Consider the following 22,749-nt stretch of genomic DNA (forward strand, 5'->3'; position numbering starts at 1 on the left):
CCAGGCTGTAAACCTGTTTATGTCTGGTCGTTTGAAATTTAGAGTGTGTGGGGATCAGTTGGCTTTTGTTTTGGAGCCAGCGTCCAGTAGCCATTTTGAGGTACTGCAGGTTTTGATTCTTCATGTTGGTTTAATGTTTTCAGCTTCGGATATTGCCCTTGTTCCTTGCTGGCTCATTTCTTTGTTCCTCCATTTAACTGCGGTGTTGCCTGTGAGCTTGTGATAAAGCTGTATAGGCTGCTCAGCCATGATCCGTTCAACTATATTAATGGATTACACAGATACACATTTCTCTTTCTCAAGTGTTTTTCAGAACATAACAAGAAAAAAATTCAAACTCAGAGCCAAGGGAATGTAAAGTATGATGCATAGCTGCTTCGCTCAATAGGCGAGCCATAAACTCTGCATAATCAAAAGAATGATCACCTCAGTCTCTTTCTCTCTAAGTCGCTCGCTCTTTCATTCACACACACACTCTTCACCTGTCATTCCTGTTGGATGTCTTACATTTCACCTCAGTCCCTGATGCTCTATCTGGCTCCCACCTCCTGATCAAACTAGGCTCTAACACACAATGAAATGTTCAGCAGTGAATTACCATAGCACATTCAATATAAACTGATTTTACGTTTGGATTCGGTCCAAACCACCATATGGCTGAGGAGGCTGCTGTTTCCCCAACCAGAGCATGACTGATTCTGTTAATGTCACAAAGCTCTAAATCACTGGAGCGCCAACTCTCTGCAGTGAAGGGATCAAGACCTTTAACACTTATGAAACACTTTTACTTCAATGTCCTGGAGAAAATCAGAAGGTGCCTCTTGTATGGAGACAACCCCTGAGTTGCAACACCTTGAATGTGAATATTGGACACCGGAGCATAGACAAAAGGGTTTATTTATTTTATAATGCATGTTCATATTTTACATCTTATAGGAAATATTCCTGCCTGTTTATAAATGACCACGTAAACCGCTGGAAAATTGCATGTAGAGTCCTGCGTAAGATCATTGAAGTCAATAGAAGATCATTGAAGTCATTGAAGTTTTATTGAAGTCAATAAAACTTTATGTGTAAGTGTAACTTTTACTGTCCAAAATGGACAGAGACAGAATAGTTTTGCTGATAAATGTCTTACATTCATCAGGTGGTGACAAAGGAAAATGTCCAAATGAAGGGCAGTGCTGTGCATATTTTACATATATAAAGAAACAAACTTTTGAATTTGATGGAAACAGATGGGACAGGACCACTATGTAACATCTCGTCTTCTCTTAACCAAGTCTGGGAACTGAGGAGACCAGTTGTCTGATATAGAATCATAGCTGCCCCACAGTCCTGGGTTGTCATAGTTTTGTTTCATTATGTGCCAGATGTTTTCATTTGGTGCAGTCCCAAGGTCAGTCGAGCACTCTTCTACCACCAAGCCATGCTGCTGGAATAGCCACAGTTTGTGGTTTAGCATTGTTGCTGTGAAAACTGTATATGCCTTTAAGCATTGATGGTGCCTTTCCAGATGTTCAGGCTGCTAACTCCGTATATACCCCTATAGCATCAGGCTTTTGAACTGAGCACTAATAACAATCCAGATGGTTTCTCATCTCGTATTTTCCAAAAAGAATCGGACCAAATTACAGTTTTCCACGTTTCCTCAGTCCATTTTAAAGAGCTTGGACCAGAGAAGACAGCAGTGTTTCTGGATACACTCACATGGCTTCTTCTTTGCATGGTAAAGCTTTAACCTGCCTTTGTGGATGGCACAGTGAACTGTGTTTAAGACAGTGTGTTCTGGAAGTGTTCCTAATCTCATGGAGTGATTTCCATGGCAGAATCATGCCTGTTTTTAATGCGGTTCCCTCTGAGGGCCTGAAGGTCACGGGCCAGTGTTTCTGGAATTGGGTTTGTAGTTGAGAGTTAAAAACACAGCTGTCTAACTGTTGAATTTTTTTTTCCTGCACATTTTTTTTAATGTAATAAAAAAAAAAAGGTAAAAATTGTCTAAGCACCTTGAGCCACACAAGAACTTTAAGCAAGTAAATACAATGTCAGATGAGCAAAAACAAAAACACTTCACGTATTGCACTGTGACAATTTATATTTCACAAAAATCAAAATGCAGAAACCGTATGTGAAATATTAAGTACACCCTTTTGAATTGTGAGCTGCCGGGAGGTTATTTATGAGGCTATTATTCTACAGTGAAAAGATTATTCACAACTGGAAAACACTTAAGACAGTTGCACATCTTCCCAAGAGCAAATTCACATAGGTCAGACTGCACAATGATGAGAGAAATGTAAAAAGGCCAAGAGCTGCATCTCAGAGTCCGCAGGCCTCAGTTAGCATGGTAAATGTTAAAGACCATGACGGTACAAATAGAAAAAGACTGAGCGGGCTGCCAGGAGAAAGCCTCCTCTCTCAGATAAGTTCTAAAGAGCAAAGCGGAGATGTTTGGCCATAATGCACAGCTCCACATTTAGAGAAAACCTAATACCTCATACAAATTGTCAAGCAAGGTGGAGGAGGGGTGACGATTTGGTCTTGTTTTGCAGCCGCAGGACCTGAGCACCTTGCAGTCATTGAGCCAACCGTGAAAGTATTTTAAAGTCAAATGCGAGACCATCTATTGGACAGTGTATTAAATCTTGGGGCGTACTTAGTTTTTCACATAATGCTTCTGCATTTTGCTTTGACTCGACAATGAAAGGTGTAATATGTCACATTATGTTGTTCGTCTCAGGTTATATGTCCCTAATTTAAAGACGTTCAAACGACTCTAAATACTTTTATTATATCCTGATATATAAAAGCTTAGAACTGACACAGGGTGCGCTTTCTTTCTTTCTTTTTTTTAGACTGTCCTGCAAAACAGCACCTGTTATTGTAAATCAATTTTAAGACAAGTTATCATCGTTTCTAGATATTTATCTTGTTTATCTCTGTTTGTAATTCCTTTTCATAGTGAACTTTTCCTGCAAACATTATTATTGTGGAAGCGAGTAACGAACACTGTCTCGTAATTCTTTTTAGATTTTTTTTTGGAGCACCTGGTGTCAATCTGATTTTGTTTTTTTATTATTAATAAAGGCCGGTAACTAGGACATATGTGTGAGCGTGCATGTGCATTCAGTCAAAGCCTGATTGATTTCTAACTTAAGGCGGGGAGATACTTGGTTCACAGAAACTCATTTGTATACACTAACCAGTGAGATGCTCAGCCAACAAATGGTATAAAAAAAATAAAATAAAACAAAATGAAGCAGTCCAGATTTTGATAAACAGAGTGATTTGTGCTGCTTGAAAACAGGCGAGAGCTGAAATTCATCTCGTCTTCTGTTAACAGTTTTGAGTGAAAGCAGCGTTGTTCCTGAAGTCCCTTGGCGACGCTGCACTGTTTGCGTTGCTCGCTTTGCCTTTTCTCTACTTCTTTGTGTTTCTGCTGTGACCCACGAAAAGACAAACGCAGTGGAGACTTTGGGCTCGTCAGCTGTAGGAAGGATTTGTGAAAATATGTTTGTTAAACTGAGGATAACATGACCACAAAGTGCCCTTGTTTTCTCTTGTCTTTTGTTCATTCTTATAACCTTTTTCCCATATTCCAAAATATTCCCTCCCTTTCTCTCTTCTATTGTTTACCCTTTCTTTCCATCTGTTACTAATGTCGTAATAGCTTTCTTACGCCTTTGTTTTTTCTTTTTCATAAATCCCTATTTTTGCATATGTTTCACTACATTTAGTAGATTTTCTCCTTTACGTGCTTTTTGTCTTTCTGTGTTTTTTTCCTGGACCTTCTTAATGTTTTCTTTCGCATACAGAATAGTTGGTTGGTTTTATTAATTATAGCTTGTAGTGTGTGATAACATTATCAGTAATATTGTTAGCAGAAAATTAAATTTAAGAAATTGAGTTAAGAAAGTTGGAACAGGGGACGCGCAGTCGCCTGCATGCGAGTGTGGGGATATCGACTTACCCTTCAAAAACATGTCCTCATACACCAAGCCCTCCCTTCCCTCACATTCATCCCTCTCTTAGTTTTCTGATTATATTTATGGCCACAATCATAAAGTATGCAGTCTTCATCAAGTAATCGCATTGGACAGTCAAACGTGTTACACACATTTGAATAAAAACAAGTCATGACAGATTTGACTTTGGTAACACATTTTTCTTTTTTTTTCTATAAACAGAAAAATGAATTTTGTCTTCATAACTCCTCCAGCAGTTATGCTCCTTTTATTTATTTGTATATTATATTTTTAATTGTTATTTTTTATGAGATGATAAAACATCTTTGTGTTTAGTGCAACAGCTCTTGAACTTTTATATTAACTCACCGCCTCCTTACATTAGACTTGTTACAAAATAAAAATTAGCCAGTGAAACCAATAAATGATAAAAGATGATAATAAATGATAATTGATTACATACAATTAAAATAATAGATTTTTATTTTATTTTATTTTTTTATTAAAGGTCTTGAAAGATACAACAGTTTCACTTCATTTGGCAGAGCTAGCTCTTTTTCCAAAATGACATTTGGAATAGAATTTCTTAATTACTCCAGTACTAATATGTGACGTTATTCTTACTGCCACCAGTTGGATATTGCCAAAGAGCTCTCCGTGTATCACTAGACGCAGTGATAGTTAAGGCAGCCAACAACTATTCCTCGAGAGAATATTCATAATGTAATAGAGTTTCAACATGTCCGTGATGGCGTGGATCCCATTGTAAACTGATTATTTTCAGCTGGCTATTTTTCCAGGACGGTCAGCAGATCACTGAGTGAGATCGCTTTGGCCAACTTTTAGTTTGAGAGTAACATCGGGTCAGTGTTCTGCTAGCTAAAACCATACCAGCGCGCACAAAGCATGTATTAGTCTGCTTTGACAAAAGGTGTGCAATTTGTGAAGTAGAGTGTTTAGTCATATTATCTCTGTCCGTTTCCAGTGAATGGGACCTACTGCTCAGAGAAGGATGGAAGTGCTGAGCTGGGCAATGGCGAGGGCACCCTGATGCGATGTGGGCAGAGCTTGCCGCTTCCAGCGGGGGGTCATTCGGGGGGACTTTACTCCCAGAGCCTCCAGTGCAGCAGACCTACACCTGACCTCCTTCTGCAGGATGGGCCTCATCAAGACGCCAGGTGAAGTGTCACTGTTACTCCCGTTTGATATCATATTTTTCCACTTCTGAATGTTTCCTGTTTGGTGTAGTGTTACTAACAATATGCAGATACAATATGGTTCTCATTATGTTTGCTATTGTGAATCAGTTGCACACATATGTTGCTGGACAGCATTGCCCAGCGGCCTCATAAAACACACTGAACTACAACATTTATGCTACACTAATGCAATTCCTCCGTGTGCAAATTGTGACTACTGTTGGTCAAGGCAGAAGTGGATTTGTCCTCCTTCTCCCTCCCCCGACTCCTTTCTTTCTGTCTCGTCTTAGCCATCCGGCTGAAAGTGTCTGGACAGACTTTCATTTCTCCCGTATTGTCTCTCAATATTTTCAGTATAGCCGAAGAGGAAATGAGGCTACTGAATAGGAAAAAAAAAGAAGAGGGGTCAAGTCTTTATTAACAGCAATGATGACAAGGCCTGCCAGTGGCTTTCTCCTGTCCCAGTTAGCATTAGTGCTGTTTTTTCCTGGGTGTGCTCTGGGGAAGAGACAAAGACGACAGGCCGGGGAAAAAGAGAGCTCTTCTCACATCACTCAGGGGCTTTGGACAAAATCCATAATGAGCCAACTGACAGGAATGATTATGTAGGAGATCACAGCAACGCATGGAGAAACATGACCTGGGTTCCCCATTCAGCAAGGCAAAGATTCCCACCATAATACACAGTATTGTAAATGGTGACCCTTCATAGGCTGCAATTATACCACCAAAACAGGTGACTCCCTATTTATCCCCACTGTTGGGTTGGGTTTAACCCCTTTGTGTCATCAAAGCCCGTCAGATGGACACACCAGCCAGTGGCCTCTCGGTCTCAGTCGCCATCCAACCCTCCCCCTCGCTCTATTATTAGTCTTAAATGCCCATTCATATCCCCTCACTACAAGAAGATCCTGTTTCATTTATTCATTAAAAAAAGCCACTTTGGATTATCAACAATTTATACTACTGTTCTGTTACTGTTCGCTTGTCATGGTCTATGTGATCCATAACTCCCTTTTGATACGGGAGGCTCAGCTGAAATATTTTAGGTTAGTGGGACTCTGTCAGCATTACATGATTTTCATTTTAAACTGAATGAAAAATTAGAGTATGAAACAACAGTATGACAAGGCAGAACACTGACAGCGATGTTGGTGGGAAGGATGAACCTGCCTATGTCTGTCAACAGGCACTGAGCTAATAGTGCTCACATTCCTTTTGTATTTTTCTCCCCGCAGATCCTCCTCTGCCTTCGAGAGGACCCTGCCAGGGGCCTCGCCCAGCCTGGGCTGTGGTGCCAGCGGCGCGCGCTCCTCTCTCCCTTACCCAGTCAAACAGGAGAGCTCGATGGGCTACAAGATCTCCAACGTGGAGTCTTCATCTCAGGCTGGATTCCAGGCCCACACTGCAGGCCAAGTTTTGGAGGTGGCCAGGGATGAGATGGTTGGATCACTGCATGTTAGCAACAACGGTAATGGCGTATGTGCAGTGAGCGGTGTAGGTAGCGCTGTGCCAGGAGACGCAGGACAACCGTTTAATAATGAAGATGGCTCCTCCCCGCTGGCTTTGTCTCCAATTGGCTCCCGTCATTCAGCGCGGCTGCTCAGTGCTAGCAGTCTGAAGAGACGCTGCCTGTCCGTGGCCTCGCAATCCACTGCCGCTGCTGCCACAGGTTCCCCCTCAGCTGTTGGCACCGCTTCTGAGGAGATCAATATCACCGCAATCATCTGCTCCTCCTCCCAGATGTCGATGGTCGCCTGCGTCAACGGGTTCCGTACTAACCTCTCGCCAAGCCACACCAGCAGCGCCGGCTTCTCTTCCTCCTCCTCCTCCTCTACTGCTTCCCACCCTCTAACTCCTGCTCACGGGAAGCCCCCCAGAGGCCCCCACCACACAGCAGCCCCCAGCAGGCTGCACTACAGGAGAGCTGTCAGCTGTCCTCACCTGCCACCTGCCTGCTGTCTCTTTCCTCTTCCTCGTCCTCTTCTTCAGTGTCATTAGGGGAGCCGGAGCAAGGCCAAGGGCAGAGCCTGGGGCTGTGCGAGGAGCAGGGCTCCATGCTGCAGGGGCGTGGGGCTGGAGGAACAGCTGAGGGAGGAGTTGGAGGAGGAGGAGGAGGCTCAGACGGGTTGGGGCTACTGATGAGTGGGGCCCTGATGAGTGGGGCCCTGATGTCTGGGACTCTGCATTCGGGGCCTCAGGGTGGGGGTCTCCCAGATGGGGGCCAAAGATCTGGGGCTGTCCTCAAGCAGGAACCGCTCGATGACTTCTGTCCCAGCGAAGACAAACTCTTTCAGCACCACTATCATCATCACCATCACTTAAGCGGGCGCAGTGGGAATCTTCGTCACGCTCACCACCCACCTCGATCGGCCATGCCTCCGCCTTATCACTTGCACCAATATGTGGGGCCCACTCCCAACGGTCCGCAACACCATCACAACCAGCAGACAACTCCAGGCTCTTCCCTCGGACTCAAACCAACCTCTGGAGGCCCTGCGGTGGCCCACGCAGCCCCGAGCCGGAAGAAGTCGGAGGAGCGCTGGTGGATAAACAGGTGTGTCGCTGGATTGACTGCAGTGCTGCTTTTGAGCAGCAGGAGGAGCTTGTGAGACATATTGAAAAGGTCCACATCGACCAACGCAAAGGTGAGGACTTCACCTGTTTCTGGGCTGGCTGTATTCGGCGCTACAAGCCCTTCAATGCACGCTACAAGCTGCTCATTCACATGAGGGTCCATTCTGGAGAGAAACCCAACAAGTGTATGGTGAGTCATCATAAACCACTAAGTTCTTCTCCCACCACAGACCAAAGCCAAAAGATTCAAAACATATACATAGAATACTGTAAAAAATCCCCTCGCAGTCAGCTTTCTTATTCTTTCTGAAGGTATTCGGTTGTATTTATTAGTTTAATATGAGTGTAGTTTATCTCATAATTGCAACCATCTGGGATTTTTTTTTGTTTAAATTAAACACAAGCACATATTTCACAACATAATACAGTACTTCAAGATGATTTTTTTCTCAGAAAGATACATGTTGTATCCAAAAAAAAAAGGACTGGCCTTGCTTCACTGCTGATTAAATTTCAACAGAAACTCTTATTTTGTTTTGGTTGAGAAACAGTTATGATTGTAATTCCCGTATTTCAAGTGGAACATGCAAAAAACAAAAGAGTTTTTCTTCCACTGAAGATGTGAAATGCTGTAAGAGTAGCAGTACTTCGTCAGCATAAATAGATTTGCGGTTGTATTTGCAGGTAAGGCTTCGGGTTGCACAAATCAACACACTAATCAGTGTCAAGCTGTCACCTCCCAGCGTCCCTTCACGAATGGAAAATGCCCTCCAAGCTTTAAAATGATTCAGTCCAAATACACAATTAGTGCACAATTTGTGTAGCAAGAAGCTGTGTTTATTTTCACGGGCACTTCGTTTTTTGAGAAGGGATTCAGATCGTGAAAAGCCAACACATATGGTTAACATAACCAAACAATGCCCGCATTTGATCCTTTTAAATGGGAGCTTTAAAAGTTTAGCTGTCCCACAAGTATTAAGTGAATTGGATTCATATCCAAGGCAAACATGAGGAGAAATGTAGTAGTCTGGAGAAGTGAGACACAGAGGCATCGTCCGTAACGTTCGCTTGTCTTGCTCAATTCCCGGCTTCACCCAAATCTCTCTGTCAGGAGCGGTCCTCTTCAGGTTGAGGAATTCATCCAAATCCAAATGCTAATTGAAAAAATGTATTTTTTTATCTGTAGCGTCTTGTTTTTGATATCCAGATCTTGTTTATTTTCCTAAAAAAAAAAACGCGTGAAATGACCTAAATGAGAGTCTGGTTTTGCCATCCTGGTGCGCTAATTAAGACATTCATGCTGAATCTGACTAATTCTCATGCTTGCTATTACACATCTGCTGACCGAAGGCAAAAAGACACAAACTCAACTGTTCCTGCTGTTCTCCCTGCTTTGCGTCACTCTGGGGTATTAGTGTCTCTGCTTCCTTGGCTCAGTAAAAATTTGGAAGTAATTTGCTGTTCGTGCCTAAACTGTTAATTCAGCTCCAGTTTTGCGTTGTATTACAGGCTTTCATTTGTCCCTTTTTTGTTGTTGTTGTTGTTGTTGTTATTGTTGCTCACTAAAGCAATGTGTGTTTGTGCAGCAGGCACAGCACGTCTGGGTGACACACGGCAGATTTATGTGTTTCGTATAGGTGTGCATAAATGTTGCGCCGAGGTGTGTTTCTGGAGATGTTTACCACATGTGAGCACGAGAACAATTCGACTCAGTGTGGACGAGACGCTGGACTTTGTCTGCGGATGTGAGGCACTGTGAAACTCACCTTAACCTCCTGTTTATGCTCAGTGCATGAAAAAACATAGTCACGGCAATGGTAGTACATTGACTCACTCTCACAATAGGAAGTATTGATTCCATGTGCAGTACAATGAATTGTAACACTCCTGCTTTTCCCCCAGAAAAAACCAACATAAATAAGAAATGGTTTAAAGCTTGCATCAACACATCTAATCATCTGGGATTTAATGTATGTTGATCCGGGACTTCAGCAGATAAACTCTGAGGCCCTGGGAAAATAAACACACTCTGTGTGTGTGTGTGTGTGTGTGTGTGTGTGTGTGTGTGTATTTGTAACTCTGTTTGTGTTTTTGTAGTCTATACACGTTTAAGTAAATGCTCTGCCCTCATTGGAAACCTTGTGTCTCTGTGTGCGTCTGAAAAACTTCTCAAGTACCTTCTTATTTTTTCTTTCTTTATTTTTTTTGGTGTCTGGGTACGTGTGCTTTTTGCCACTAGCACTGATGCCTCTTGTGTTCCTTGTGCTCGTGCAATAGACAAAGGCATTCAAGAATTCGAGCAATTCATACAGAGGAAACAGATGAGACATTCTGTTTTAGGACCAAATGCTCTAGAAACACCAGGGCTAATCCTTTTATTATCTTTCCAGCGGCAGATTCCAGCAGGCGCTCGTGAAGCGAGGACTGCCTGACATCCAAACATAACACATCTTCCCCCCTCCCTCCTGCTCCATATATACACTCTTTCTACTTTCTTCATGCAGCTGCACAGAATTCGCTTCATGCTGCATCTTGGCAGCAAAAAGTCATTATCACAGCACCACAGTCGCACCTCGTCCCCTGCGTGGGTCTGTCACACTCTGTACCTGCCTAATATTTTACCAAATGGCCCATTTGAGAAATAAGTCGACGACTGAATTTGAGGCTCTTGAAATGTTGCGCTACCTTTTTAGAAAATATTTTTTGTTCCCATTCCCTCCAATTAAAGCCAGCCCTGGGTTGTTGCACAGGGCAAGCAAATGCCGAGGGACACACGGGCGAAAAGGAAACAACATAATCTCTCTGCAATATCCTGTTGTGTTTCATGCCTAATTCACTTGTTGTTTTAGTTTATTGCATTTTTTCCTGTGTCTGCATAAATATTAAAAATATATCCAGCAAGAGCAGCCCTGTCATGGTCCTAGACTTTGATATTGTTCTTCTTTGTCAGAGGCCGACCTTGTGGATTTGCAGTGTCTGAAGGCTGCACTGGGAGCTATGAACTTCAGAAAACATCTTTCTTAAACCGCTGAAGCTCTGTGTGCAAAGGGCGGCGTGTTTACATGGCACAGTGACTTCAGGCAATAGTACAGTGTTGTGCTCTTTATTTGGTTGGTTTGGCAAAGCAGTTTAGATCAAATGTTGGAGAAAAATGTGCTCATAAAATTTTAAAACATTGGTGCGCTTTAAATGTTTTTAAAAGGGGCTTATGTTGCGGCGGGATGCAGGATTCGTTCTGCACTTCAAGCATAAATAAAATGTTGCTTATTCCAAGCTGTTTGTGCTAAATGTCATAGTAATGGTCTTTCAGAAGGATTTTGTAATTTTAGACAAACACTGTTGATGCGGTGAATTATGCGCAGCACATGGCAAGTGCAATTTTGTTTTCATATGGAAACATTATTAAAGCTTCATATAAATATATATGTTTTATGTATTTCAGGTAAAATGATTATTGAGTAGGATCTTGTGAAATAAGGAGATGTTTTAACTATTTCAAATGAAAAGAAAACTTCTCTATAAAAGGATACATTTAAAGATTTTCATGTTGCCAAAGGTGAGCCAAAGAGCCGCTCTTCCATTTCACAATGACAAAAGCCAGCCAGCATTAGCTGCTTAATAGCGCTCTTTCTAAACGTATGCACATGTGTGTATACGGAGACAAACACCAACACACGCTCGCTCTGACTGACACACAGTCAAAGGACTTGTTGAAGGAAAGTTGGATGTTGAGGCCTGCTGGAAAAAAGGCATAGATCATGGAATTTCCTCTTTCTTCACTGGTGTGAAACCAGCTAACATATATATTTAGATTTACTAGACTGTTTTTTGGAAGAGAGTGGCGAAGTCCCTCAGCAGCAGACGCTCAGATGTAGAGTGCAGCCTGCTGCCAAGATGCCGTGTGTTTCCTGGAGTAAATGGAGTCTTTTGTGAGCAATCAGCTCAGGTGCATGAGATAAAACAGGGAGTGCCATTAGCTAATTAAAACTGGAGTTCAGCACATGACCCGACTTTTCCTCCGAATGCTGCCTGAAACTGGAGCTGTGTGAGCACTGGTGCGGGTGGCGAGTGACGCAGATATTAATGTGCCCGTATGAGCCTCGGACACTTTAGAGGCCACAATCTCTGAGCCCAGCTTCTGACTCCATTCTTTTCTTTATTTCCTGCATACTGTTAAAATCGCAGGTATTCGTATTAAACATGGCCAAACTTTCAAATAAGATCAGTATATGAACAAGCTAAAAGCTCAGGCTTCAGAAATGTCCTTTTCTACTCCTGCACCTGTATGATGTCATTAAGTGCAGCCATCCCCAATATGGCTCTAAGCACTGAAACCATGTCCACCTGTTGTTTATGAGGTGCACCGAAGCCCACCATAAGATACATATGGATTATTTTGAACTGTGAATCCTGCAAAGCTACTTTAATAAAATCCCCAAATAAAGATGTCTGTGCGTGATTGCTCTGTGGCACACAAGAAAGCCAAATTACCAAAACAACATGTTGTGTTTCTGTAAGTCCAACAAACGCTGCAAGCTGCACACGCATATTCAGTCCCACGTGGTGGGAGAAGATGCGTCTGTGTATGGCTCATTTAAAGTAATCAGTGTCAACAGATGAGAAAGGCAGTGGTTTAGCATGTCAGGAGTAACTCCATGCTCGGGAAAGAAAGCTCCTCGTCTGTTAAGTTGGCGCGAATGCAAAAACCTAATCAGGACCTAATAAGGACCTGGAAGAGATCAACTTTTAGCACTTTATCTGAAGGTCCCTCTGCTACTCATTAAATAATTTTCAGCATTAGCTTTGTCATTCATTCCCCAGGCAAATGAGTTCATCAGGTAGCTACATAATTTCTTTCTACAAACCCATAATTCCATCCTGTAGCCATCCTCTGTCTTCCTGTCATATCAGCAGTGCTGCTTGGCAGTGCAGTCGTCATGCTATTAGTAACCCAACACTGTCCATATGTGATAGTCATATGATGAAATTGCTGGCGAAGGGGCTCTGCCACTGATGTTTTGGCATATAAATGAAAGCCCTGGATAGATGAATGTTGCTTGTTTTCCTTGTTGAGGAGCTCCGGCCAAATGCTTGTCAGGCCGAAAAAGTTTTCCAGTCAATCTTTCTCAGTAATGTAGTCCAGTACTCAAGAGTCTCCCTCCCAGCATCACCCCACCTTTCCCTTATTGTTCCGATCTGAACATGAGACTGCTTTGATGTATTCAACACACACTGAATCTACACAATGGCAAAATATGCCTCTATTTCCTCTCCTTACGGTTAGTGCTTTATTTAAAATAATAATAATTTGTAGTCGATTAAATATTAATATAATTGCTAGACTTGCTTTTAAATATTAAATGTAAGTTTATGCTGCCGTTGTGTACATGTACAGTAAAGTTTGCCAGCCCCGAGCTGGATAAAATATAGGAAAAAATATACATTAGAGTAGACTTATATTTTAAATGAAACGTTTCACAGTGATGAAAAATGAAAACACTGGATGCACAAATTCCTACAATAAAGTTATTCTAATAATAAGCAGTGACTTGTCTACTGCCGATATGAATATGTGATTATTTATAATTTAAGAAATAATAATAAAAAACAATAAAGCCTAATGGCGGATTCGTGGGTTAAAATTGTCATAAATAATCTTTTTATTTTTAATGCCAATTTTCATGCTTTAGGATATTTAATATGCACTGAAACAGACTCTGATTCAAACAGGTTGAAGATTTTCTCATTTTCATTTCATTTCAACATTTCAAATCATTTAACTCTGTTTCAGTTGTTTCTCGTTCTCACTCCATGGCACGCGTTAGCATGTCAAAATGGGATCGCTATGTTTCTAAGCTATTGCACAACAGTCATTTTTCTTCCTCTTTATCAAATGTCTAATGTAAAAATTGCCAGTGGCACATCAAAAATGCAGCTTGGTTGGTATCCAGCTTCACAACTTGTCTCATTGATTGTTTGTACAGAAGAAAATTGCCTGACTTGAGCCCATTCATCGCAAAAAGTGTCACCAGCTTACGTGTCTAAACTGCAGGATTGGAGCTGCTTTGTGTAGAGCTTTTGCAACTGGAGAAAAATGTGTTAGGACAGAATGTTATGTGAACTTTTAGCTTGGAGGAAAAAGTTTGTTATTTAGTTACACACCCACACACATGTGGACAGAGCGATGTAAATCAGTGCGTGTGTGGGCAGGTCTGATCTGTCTATAGCTAAACAACAACCGTCCACAGCAAAACTCCCTGTACGCTTCATGCTTGATTGATTCTTGCTTTTAGAAATAACCAACAATACATCACAATATCAGCAATAGAGCGTTTCTTGAAATCTGTATCCAGGTCACCTACAGCCTTCAACCTCATAACCTCATCAAAGCATGCAGGATTTGCTTCATGCGATCACACTTTAATCGCATTTCTCTGGAATGCCGTATTTTGAGTTTCCCCATTTCCTCAAACTTTTTACCGCACTCTGGTATCAGGAGCCGGGGGTGCGACTGGTCATACATTGCACAGACATTGTGTCATAATTGTGTTCCATCCAAAACCATAATTGGTTTAACCTCTCTACTGAGGCAGATCAGTTTACTAATAAATGAGCAATATGAAGCCGGATTGTGTGTCTGAGGTCTCCACAATGTTCAGACGGCTGTTTCGGGGATACGTGGAGCAGACAGAGGAGGGATTGATGGTGAAGATCTGTGAAATCTTTTTTAGACTCCCTTCTAGACTCCTAAAAATGACCCTGGTTGTTAGCGCTCAGTAGCAGTGCTTTCGCGCTGTGTGCAGTCACGGATCATGTGCATTATGTGTGCACAACCGTTTCTTTGCAACAGTCAAACAGATAATTATAGCCACAGTTTGTGGTATTTTATAAAGCTAAGGCATAACAGGTTCTTTCTCTTCTGAGGCTGCCATCCTCTCCAACTTCTCATATTCACACGCTGGCCTTGTTTTGTGCCAGACACATTTGTGCCACAGCAGCCGCTCTGTAAACATACCCACCAAACTGGCTGGTTTGTAGTATGTGTGCTCTGTGTCTGTTGAACAGAAGTAAATCTCTTAGTGCATCCATGTGTTTGCTTTTTTTTAAAAATTAGTTTTTGCTGACTCGTCTGTGCTGCAGAGGTCACTGCAGAGAATTTATCCCAGAGGAACATCTACCCCGAGCCATCTTCGCATCCCCAACCAAAAAAGCAAATAAGAAGGAAATTTATACACACCGGGACTACTTTAGTGTCAGGGCCACAGTACAACCCCAAGGCGACAGTATCCATTCGCCCACCCGGGCACGCAGTCACGGCACCAGACCTGCGAAGACCTGCAGCCAGCGTATATGTGAAACTGAGTTGCTACCGTACAAAATAAACACTAGGAGAAGTATGGGTAAATTATGTAGCGAAAGACATGTTTACGTTTAGGGTGTCAAGTTTAAATTATGCACCGTGGTGTTCTGTGGTTAGTGTGCCGGGTTTAATTTGAATGTTTGTGAGAAAAAGTGAAGGCTGAAAGAAACGGAGCCAGACAGGCAATCCAGCTCCACTGATGTCATCCCAAAAAATGACATTTTTGCCCAGAATTCATCACAAGGCATTATGCATGACAAGTGATTTGGTATGCACTGAATGCAGACGTTAAGAGCATTTTTGAAGCATTAGCAAGGCTGCTGCACACAGAACTTGAGCTTTTGATACAGGTCGATCAAGCTTTCAAAAGTGAGACCTTGTATATGTGTTTACATTGCCAAGACACTCAGTGTATTTCCAAATGCCCTCCAAAGATTGAAGAGAGATTCCAATGAAAAGATCAAGGTAGAGCTTTAAACTATGGTGGAAAATGGCGCAAAGCATTGATTGAAAGCAGTGGAGCAACGCATTTCTCAATAGGACATAAAAGGTCAGGATACACAATATGTTTCAGTTTCCTATTACCCTATTTTATGATTGTGTGACCCAGCAGAACTGGCACCACAGAGACTCTGATATTTAAGCAGGGATTTACCTCTCTCCCATAGAGTTTTATGTCCTTAATGATCTTTGTTGCTGTTCGCTTTTAAAAGCATCTGTTTCATGTTCAGTCTGTTCAGCTTTGGATTTAGTTTAACATCAACGTAAAAAGGTTTATTTCGAACCAGATTGCTTTCATTATTTGGGCAGAATGACAGTAGTACTGAGAAGCCTTTAAGTTAAAGCATATCCCTTTTCATGCTATGTCACATAGCAGCTGCCACTCAAGGCTACGTTGGATTCATATGAGAGGCAAAACAAACAAAGCATCAGAGTCACCCGTTCAATTTCTTTTCTTTTTTAAAAGAATAAGGCCAAGAAATTTAGATTAGGTCATGCATGAACTGAAGTGCAGTTAGGAAATAAATGTTGTATATTGGAAAGATGTTGTAACGGGCCAGTTCAGTAAGTGCTCATATTACACCTAAGATAAACATATGAGTGATGAGAAGTTTGAAGGAAATATTCTATAAATATGAAAACATCTACCACAGAATACCAGTGAGCAGCAGAATATTGGGTTGTTTTTGTTTTTTTTACTATTGATGGATCACCGAACGCAGGGTAATTTCACAGGAACGACTGGAGCAGTTTTACAGTGCAATAAATGCATCTTCTGATTGAACGGGAGGCACAGACGTGTAAGTGTCGACTGCATTATTGAAAATACGAATTGAGAACTCTATACTGAAATGTGGTCGAGTGATTTATTGAAATGTGAATGAATGGCGATGTGCTTGCGGAGAATGCTCGAGACATGATTGGACTTGACACATTGAATGTGTAGCGTGTCCTGATATATTGCAACCAGCCTTATCCACATAACTGGAAACTGGACCTCGAAGCCCACGGAGAGCAGAAAAGAACACACTTGGCACGGCGAGGAGTGAACAAATCTAGGGGCACCGTGGCATCGCAGTTGCACCACATTTCTTAGGCGGCAGCTTTTTTACCCAGAAGGCTTTGTGGTCTGGTCCCCCTCCAGAGGGTTGCATAAATGCACTCTCTTCCCCTTCACCCTCCTCGAGTCCTTGGGCTGGTGTCGATCACGGTGCCATGTTGACCTATTGTTTAATTTTGCTGGCATGTTTTTTGTCTGAGTACTACAGTACTTCTGGCATGGAAGTATTTTGATTGGCAACTCTCTGGCCTTCAGCAATGTTTATTTGTTGTCACGTCAGAGTTATAGAGTTGCCAGTGTATGCCACAGTAGGCGTGATTCTTTAGACAGCTGTGTCAACTCTTGGATTGTGGAATAGTTTGCCGGAGAGGGAGAAGGGCCTTCACCTTTTTTTTAACCTAACAGGCCTGTGTGGTACAGAAACGCTTGATTCCTCCTGTTCGTTATGTTAGGTCGTCACACACACGTTTAAATCACTGGACAAGATGGAAAAATAACATTCATCTTATCGGCTGAAACAACAAAGAAGGGAATGCAGAAGAGAAGAGTGTGCGTGTCTGCATAAAAATGAAAATAAAACTTGGCCGCTTGTAGTATGAACTATTCTCTGACCGCAGCAAGAATCCAAATTTTAACAAAATAAACACTTAAGCACTTTTATACTGTTAAAAAACAGCTACTGGCAATGTACTTTGGTTTACTGGGTAGATGCTGCGGTTAACTAGTGGGTGTTTTTTTTTTCCTTCTAGGGCATGAATGGTTAATGTCAGGAGCTGTGGTCAGAGCAGGGGCATCTTTCCAGACCTGTGGCAATGTGCAAAGATGCCAATTTCTCCATTACCAGCAGCCTTAAAACACTGAAATGAAATCCAGTCCCAAGACATGCAACATTTTGAGCAAGCAGGGTGGCACATTTTCTTGGACGGTTTTCAGTGTACCAGATTAAGGGGTATGCATGTAAAGAGGAAGCAGATGAACACAAGGCAGGTTAAAGTATAAAAGAAACTGAGTCATGCTTAAAAAGGAAAAGTCACAGAAGAAGGAGAAAATAATGGATGGCTGGTTGGAGCCAGTAAAAACTTTGCCTCAAAGCACAGACTAATCGTCACATTGGACTCGTTTTACAGCATGTGTCAAATAATTAATAAGACTCATAAATCGGATCAATTAAATGTCATTATTTTTGTCACCACTGGCTCTTGGTGAATTGGCGTCTGTCATCCCCCAATACCAACAGTAAAAAATGGAGACACTAAGGTATAAAATACTCCATTGCAGTGCAAGAGGAGCTTATTGGCTGAAGGGGGTAAAAGAGAGACAGCAAGAGAAAGCGAGAGTGCGAATGGAGGCAAGTGTGAGTGAAAGGTGCTGAATAGATTGAAGCCCGAGTGTTAGAGGATGCCGTAGCTCATGGGCCTGTCAAACAGGATCCTGCATTGACTGCCAGTAACATCAGTCCAGGCGCCGGCTCGGAACACAGATCATGTTTAGGATTTTCATTGCGTAACCTCCAGTCTGTCGTTTTCATGGCGGGTTCGGATTTCGTGAGTGGGTTTATAATTAATGTCTTGATGGTTACTAATGGCTGTGGCCCTGCAAGCTTTGTGTTGCACTCTAATTAGCCATTATAAATGGTTAGGATTGCTGCGACTGTAACCGTGCTGTCATGATACAAAGTGGGATGGCTCTTTCAGGAGCTGAAGGGAGGCATAATAGGATCATGTCTCATCACCAAAATAAACACCCAGAATGCTTCTCAAACTCAGTGGTCATTGCATCGTTAGGGAACACTGATGCAAGGAGATCTTACACTGTCCAAATCAATTCTTTAACAATTAAATTAAGCAAGATGTGGAACAGATTTGAAAAGAAATAGTTTTGAGAAAATAGTATTTTTCACTACATTGCTACAGAAAACAGTTCTGCGACTGAGTGCAGTGACCTGTTGGTCTTATTGGCTTTGAAAACAGCGACCAGGTCAGCAACCGATCGCAGTCAGGTGTTTTCTTCAAAGCAGCTGTGGTGCAGCAAGACAGTGATGAAACAGTCTGCAATCAGTTTCCAATTGAATGAGGTCAAATTGACAATTACATGCAATCTGTGCGTGATAATACGGCAAAAAGCTGTGATAAATCGGCAGAAATCACAAATCTGTTGCCGTCTTCACACTCAGAAATTCACATTAACTGCTTATATTCAGAGTCCAACCAGAACCACACAGATATTCAGACATTTCTCCTCAAACAGTGACTGCAGGATGGCGATTATCTGCAAAATGACATTGGTGCTTGACAGCCTTGCTGTTATTTAGGAATACAACCAGAATACAGCTGGCAATCTCCTATTGCAGAAAGATGCTTTGCAGACAAGTTGCGCTCACCGCACAGGTTGACTCAAACTGATCAGTGTCTTGGCAGTCGGTCTGCTTTTATAAAGGAGACGGCAAACTTTTGCCACAATCTGAGTTGGACTGAGGTTGTTTGAGGGCCCGTTGCCTCCTACCAGGCGACCTGTGAAATTACCTTGCAATCAAAAGTCATGGCCCAGAGGTTGAGCACGCAGGGGCCAAAAGAAAAAAAACTCAATGCAACCACTGATTTTTCCTTTTTGCAAAGAGGCTGCCGATCTATTTTTACTCTCGTGTCACCGAGGCACAAGCTGTTGATATGTATGCAATCAATAATACTGCTTTAAAATGAACTGCAGATTTGGCTCGTTCTCATTCAGTCGAGTATAAAATATGTCCATGTGAAAATTATTTCTTAACACCCTGATCCTTTGCCCAGAAGGAAAATTAAATATGCCAGTGCAATTTAGCTGGAATTACGTTTGGTTTTTCTGCTAACGCTCCATGATAGCACACAGTAAATATCCTTTTCCCTGTCAGTCCACTTCATCTCAATAAGAACGTGACGCTTGTTTTCTTTTTTTTTTCGCCTCAACCTGATGAACCCGTAAAACCCGGGCTGCCAGGTTTGAGAGGAAATCACATCTTAGCTCCCTAATGTGAAGCAGGGCTGCAGAGCTGGTCGACATTTGAATGAAGGTCTCTGGATCACAGCAGGTTAAGTGCTTCCATGAAAGCTCACCGTGTTGTTGTGCACCCAGGCTTGCACCATGCCAGGCCTCCACCGCGGGAGCCGGGGTTCAGATCCATCACTACACTTCCTCCTCAATCTTCAGCAAACAGCGTGCGAGAGAAACAAAACAGCTGGGCTGGCTCATTATGTGAGCCCCATTTAGTCATCATAGGAATGCTTCCTGTTGTGCCATCCACGTAGTTTTTAATCTGGCTCCAAAACTATTCAGGCATGAGTGCAAAATGGCTGTTAAGAACAATTTCTTTAGTCATTTACATGACTACTTCCTCCCACCAATTTATCGGCTGAGCTCTTGCTCTGTTTTCTTGTTCATTCGCATCTGGACAACACTCCTCCCTCACAGTCGTGTCTGTGTGTGTGTACTCATATCTCACCATTCATAAATCAAAAAAAAAATTAGACAGAGCTCAGGAGGCAAAGTAGAAAAGATGCTTCAAAGGAGGCGGGTGTGAATTAATTTCTCATCTTTATAAACAAAAAAAGCCCCTCGCTATCTTTGATTCTTTTTAACGCTCTATTCACAACAGATGAAGCTGGCTGCTAAAAGGATCTCGGTTCACACTGGAAATGATATGTGTAAACTATGTAATGCGAATGTTTTAGCCAAGCTGTGTTTAATTTTGTATCTTGACGAAGCGCATGAGAAACCTGCCTCTCCTTAGCTGTCTCGTTGAATCATATGGATATAATTTCATCCATTTACGTTTTTCTGCTCTTTGCTGTGGTTGCCACAGGGCATTTGGAAGCCGGCAGATTAAATGCACATGTTTCTCTCATCCGCAGCCGGGGCACTCTGCTCCACAGCCTTCCCTCGGAACAGATCCTGAAGTGTTGGTGGTTTTCCTCGTTGGTCAGGGCAGAGAAAGACACCTTGTGATAAACCAACTCATTCCCCCAAACTCCCTTTTTCATACCTATAATGTTATACAACCTGCTTTTGAGCATTGGCACTTTATACCATGTTTTATTTGGCCGTGTTTTCATTTGCAACCAACACTTCTTACCCTCGTCTTGCCTGCTAAGGAGCCTTAATGTATGTATTGGGTTAAAACTAATTATAGAAAAGAAAAAAAAGAAATAGTCTTGACTGTTAGGCTCAGAGGATCTTTCTGTTTTAATGGGGGACCCCCAGAACATGAGAAATCGGGAATTTCATGCTAGTTAGCAATTAAACTCGTTAGTGAAAGTGCTGATGTAGATCTACCTGCAGACCGATATGTGATGTAGGAGGGATTTGTAGCAACTCCATAAAGGTGAGCAGAAAATCCTGGAGCTATTTTTGTGGGGAGGGGAAATGACTTCTGTCAATGATGACCTTGGCTGCAAGGGCCACAGTCAGATATTATTTTTCAGGAGGAAAAAACCTCTGAATTGCTTCTGATTCTGTTCTGCATGGCTCCTCTTACGCCATTCATCAAGGCTTTTAATCAGATTTCTGTTACACGTGTCAGCAGCCATATTTCCCGCAGCACCCGTCCATAACGGCCAGTTTGTTCCCATCATCCGCAGCTCCGGCAGGTTGCTAATGAGCCGCTGCATGTGAGGAGAGCGGTACACTGCTGCCTTTTAGCTGAAACTGTTTGGCCTTTTACCTGCCAGTCAGGAGTCATTTCCCATGAAGGCCTCAGGCACGACGCACCGCCACTCTTCTGCATGCTGGGCCCATAATCTGTCTGTTGTGATCGGCGGCCTGTCCACCCTTTCAACCCACTCTCGCCCCCTTCAGCCGTGTCAGGACCCCGCTGTCATGGCCAATGTTTACTGTGCTACTGAGCACCCCCCAAATCAATGGTGAGATGGTGTCAAACGGGGCTCAAATCCCACCACGCTGCCAGTGCCACTCCCCTCGTGCGGTCATCTGCTGGTTTACCTTAGACAGAGGTTTTCAGAGAGGAAAACTAAACATGTTTAAAGCAATTAATGTGATTAGCTCCGCCTAAAGTGTTTTCATAGATAACATCAAAGGTAAAAATCCATCGTGTGTCAGAAGCCAGCAGAGCGCTCTGTTTATACCACTTCATGTGTTTGCTATGTGTATGATGCAGGACCCTACTGGTGTACAATATATGCTTCTTAACATGTAAATATTATTGTAGAGGCTTTTTTCGGTTATTTTTTTTACTTCAGTTGGAAATGAAAACACACAGCATGACATATAAAATAGCCACGATAAGACCATATATGTCCACATGAACACTTTTAATCCCCTTGGACATCATTCAGCACAAGCAGCATACATGTATTGCATTTAAACACCAAATGAAATGAAGCTGACAGGGGCTGAACCCACTAAGAGGAATCATTTGGACCCGTAGATCGGCCACGCTTTAACATCTTACTTTGACATAAAATTTTCATGCAGGGTTTCTGGTTCAATTCATGCCTAGAGGTGGCAGTGCCTGTTGGTTTCTCAGCAGGCAGGAAAACCTCATACTCGGGCCGTCTCCATGCAAACTGCAAGTGGTGATCCCGCAGTAATAATATGCTTTACACGATTAACACGGTTTCCCCAGCGGACCCCTAACTATAATTCAGCCTCAAATTTATATTGCAGAAAAAAAAGGAGTGAAAGAGTGATTATTCCCTTATACATAAATAAACTTTTGGCACGTCAATAATAGCCATTTTTGTTTTCCGAACTCAAACGCCCGGCGCCGTGTTTCAGCAGTAAGCATAGACCTTGTCTGTCATGAGTGGTACGGCAGTGTGGATGTTCATTCGCACAGAGATTTTATTAACTTTTCCCACCGTTGCTGCCTCTCTTGTTTTCATCCAAAACATTTGCCTGGTATGACTTGAGAATAATGTTTTCCCGCATTACAGCATTGTATGATGTGAACTCTTTAAGACATTTTTATAGCTAAATGCTGAACCCCAGACAGCATGTGTTTGTGTAGTGTTGAGGAATTGTGAATATATTTCCTCATCTTTCATTTCGGTCTGGCAAGCAGACGTTTAGCTGTGATCATACTGCAAATTTTCTGCA

The 22,749-nt window shown here is 42.3% G+C and overlaps 1 protein-coding gene across 1 annotated transcript in view; it reads left to right on the forward strand.

Annotated features, from left to right (window-relative positions):
* Positions 1-22,749, forward strand: part of glis1b (GLIS family zinc finger 1b) — a 74,079-nt gene that overhangs the window by 24,604 nt on the left and 26,726 nt on the right. The window contains 4 exon segments of the mRNA XM_025902969.1: positions 4,951-5,143; positions 6,403-7,004; positions 7,007-7,693; positions 7,696-7,931. Coding sequence (XP_025758754.1) covers positions 4,951-5,143; positions 6,403-7,004; positions 7,007-7,693; positions 7,696-7,931 — 1,718 coding nt within the window.

The sequence above is a fragment of the Oreochromis niloticus genome, linkage group LG23, assembly GCF_001858045.2.
Source record: "Oreochromis niloticus isolate F11D_XX linkage group LG23, O_niloticus_UMD_NMBU, whole genome shotgun sequence".
In the NCBI taxonomy this organism is placed as follows: domain Eukaryota; kingdom Metazoa; phylum Chordata; class Actinopteri; order Cichliformes; family Cichlidae; genus Oreochromis; species Oreochromis niloticus.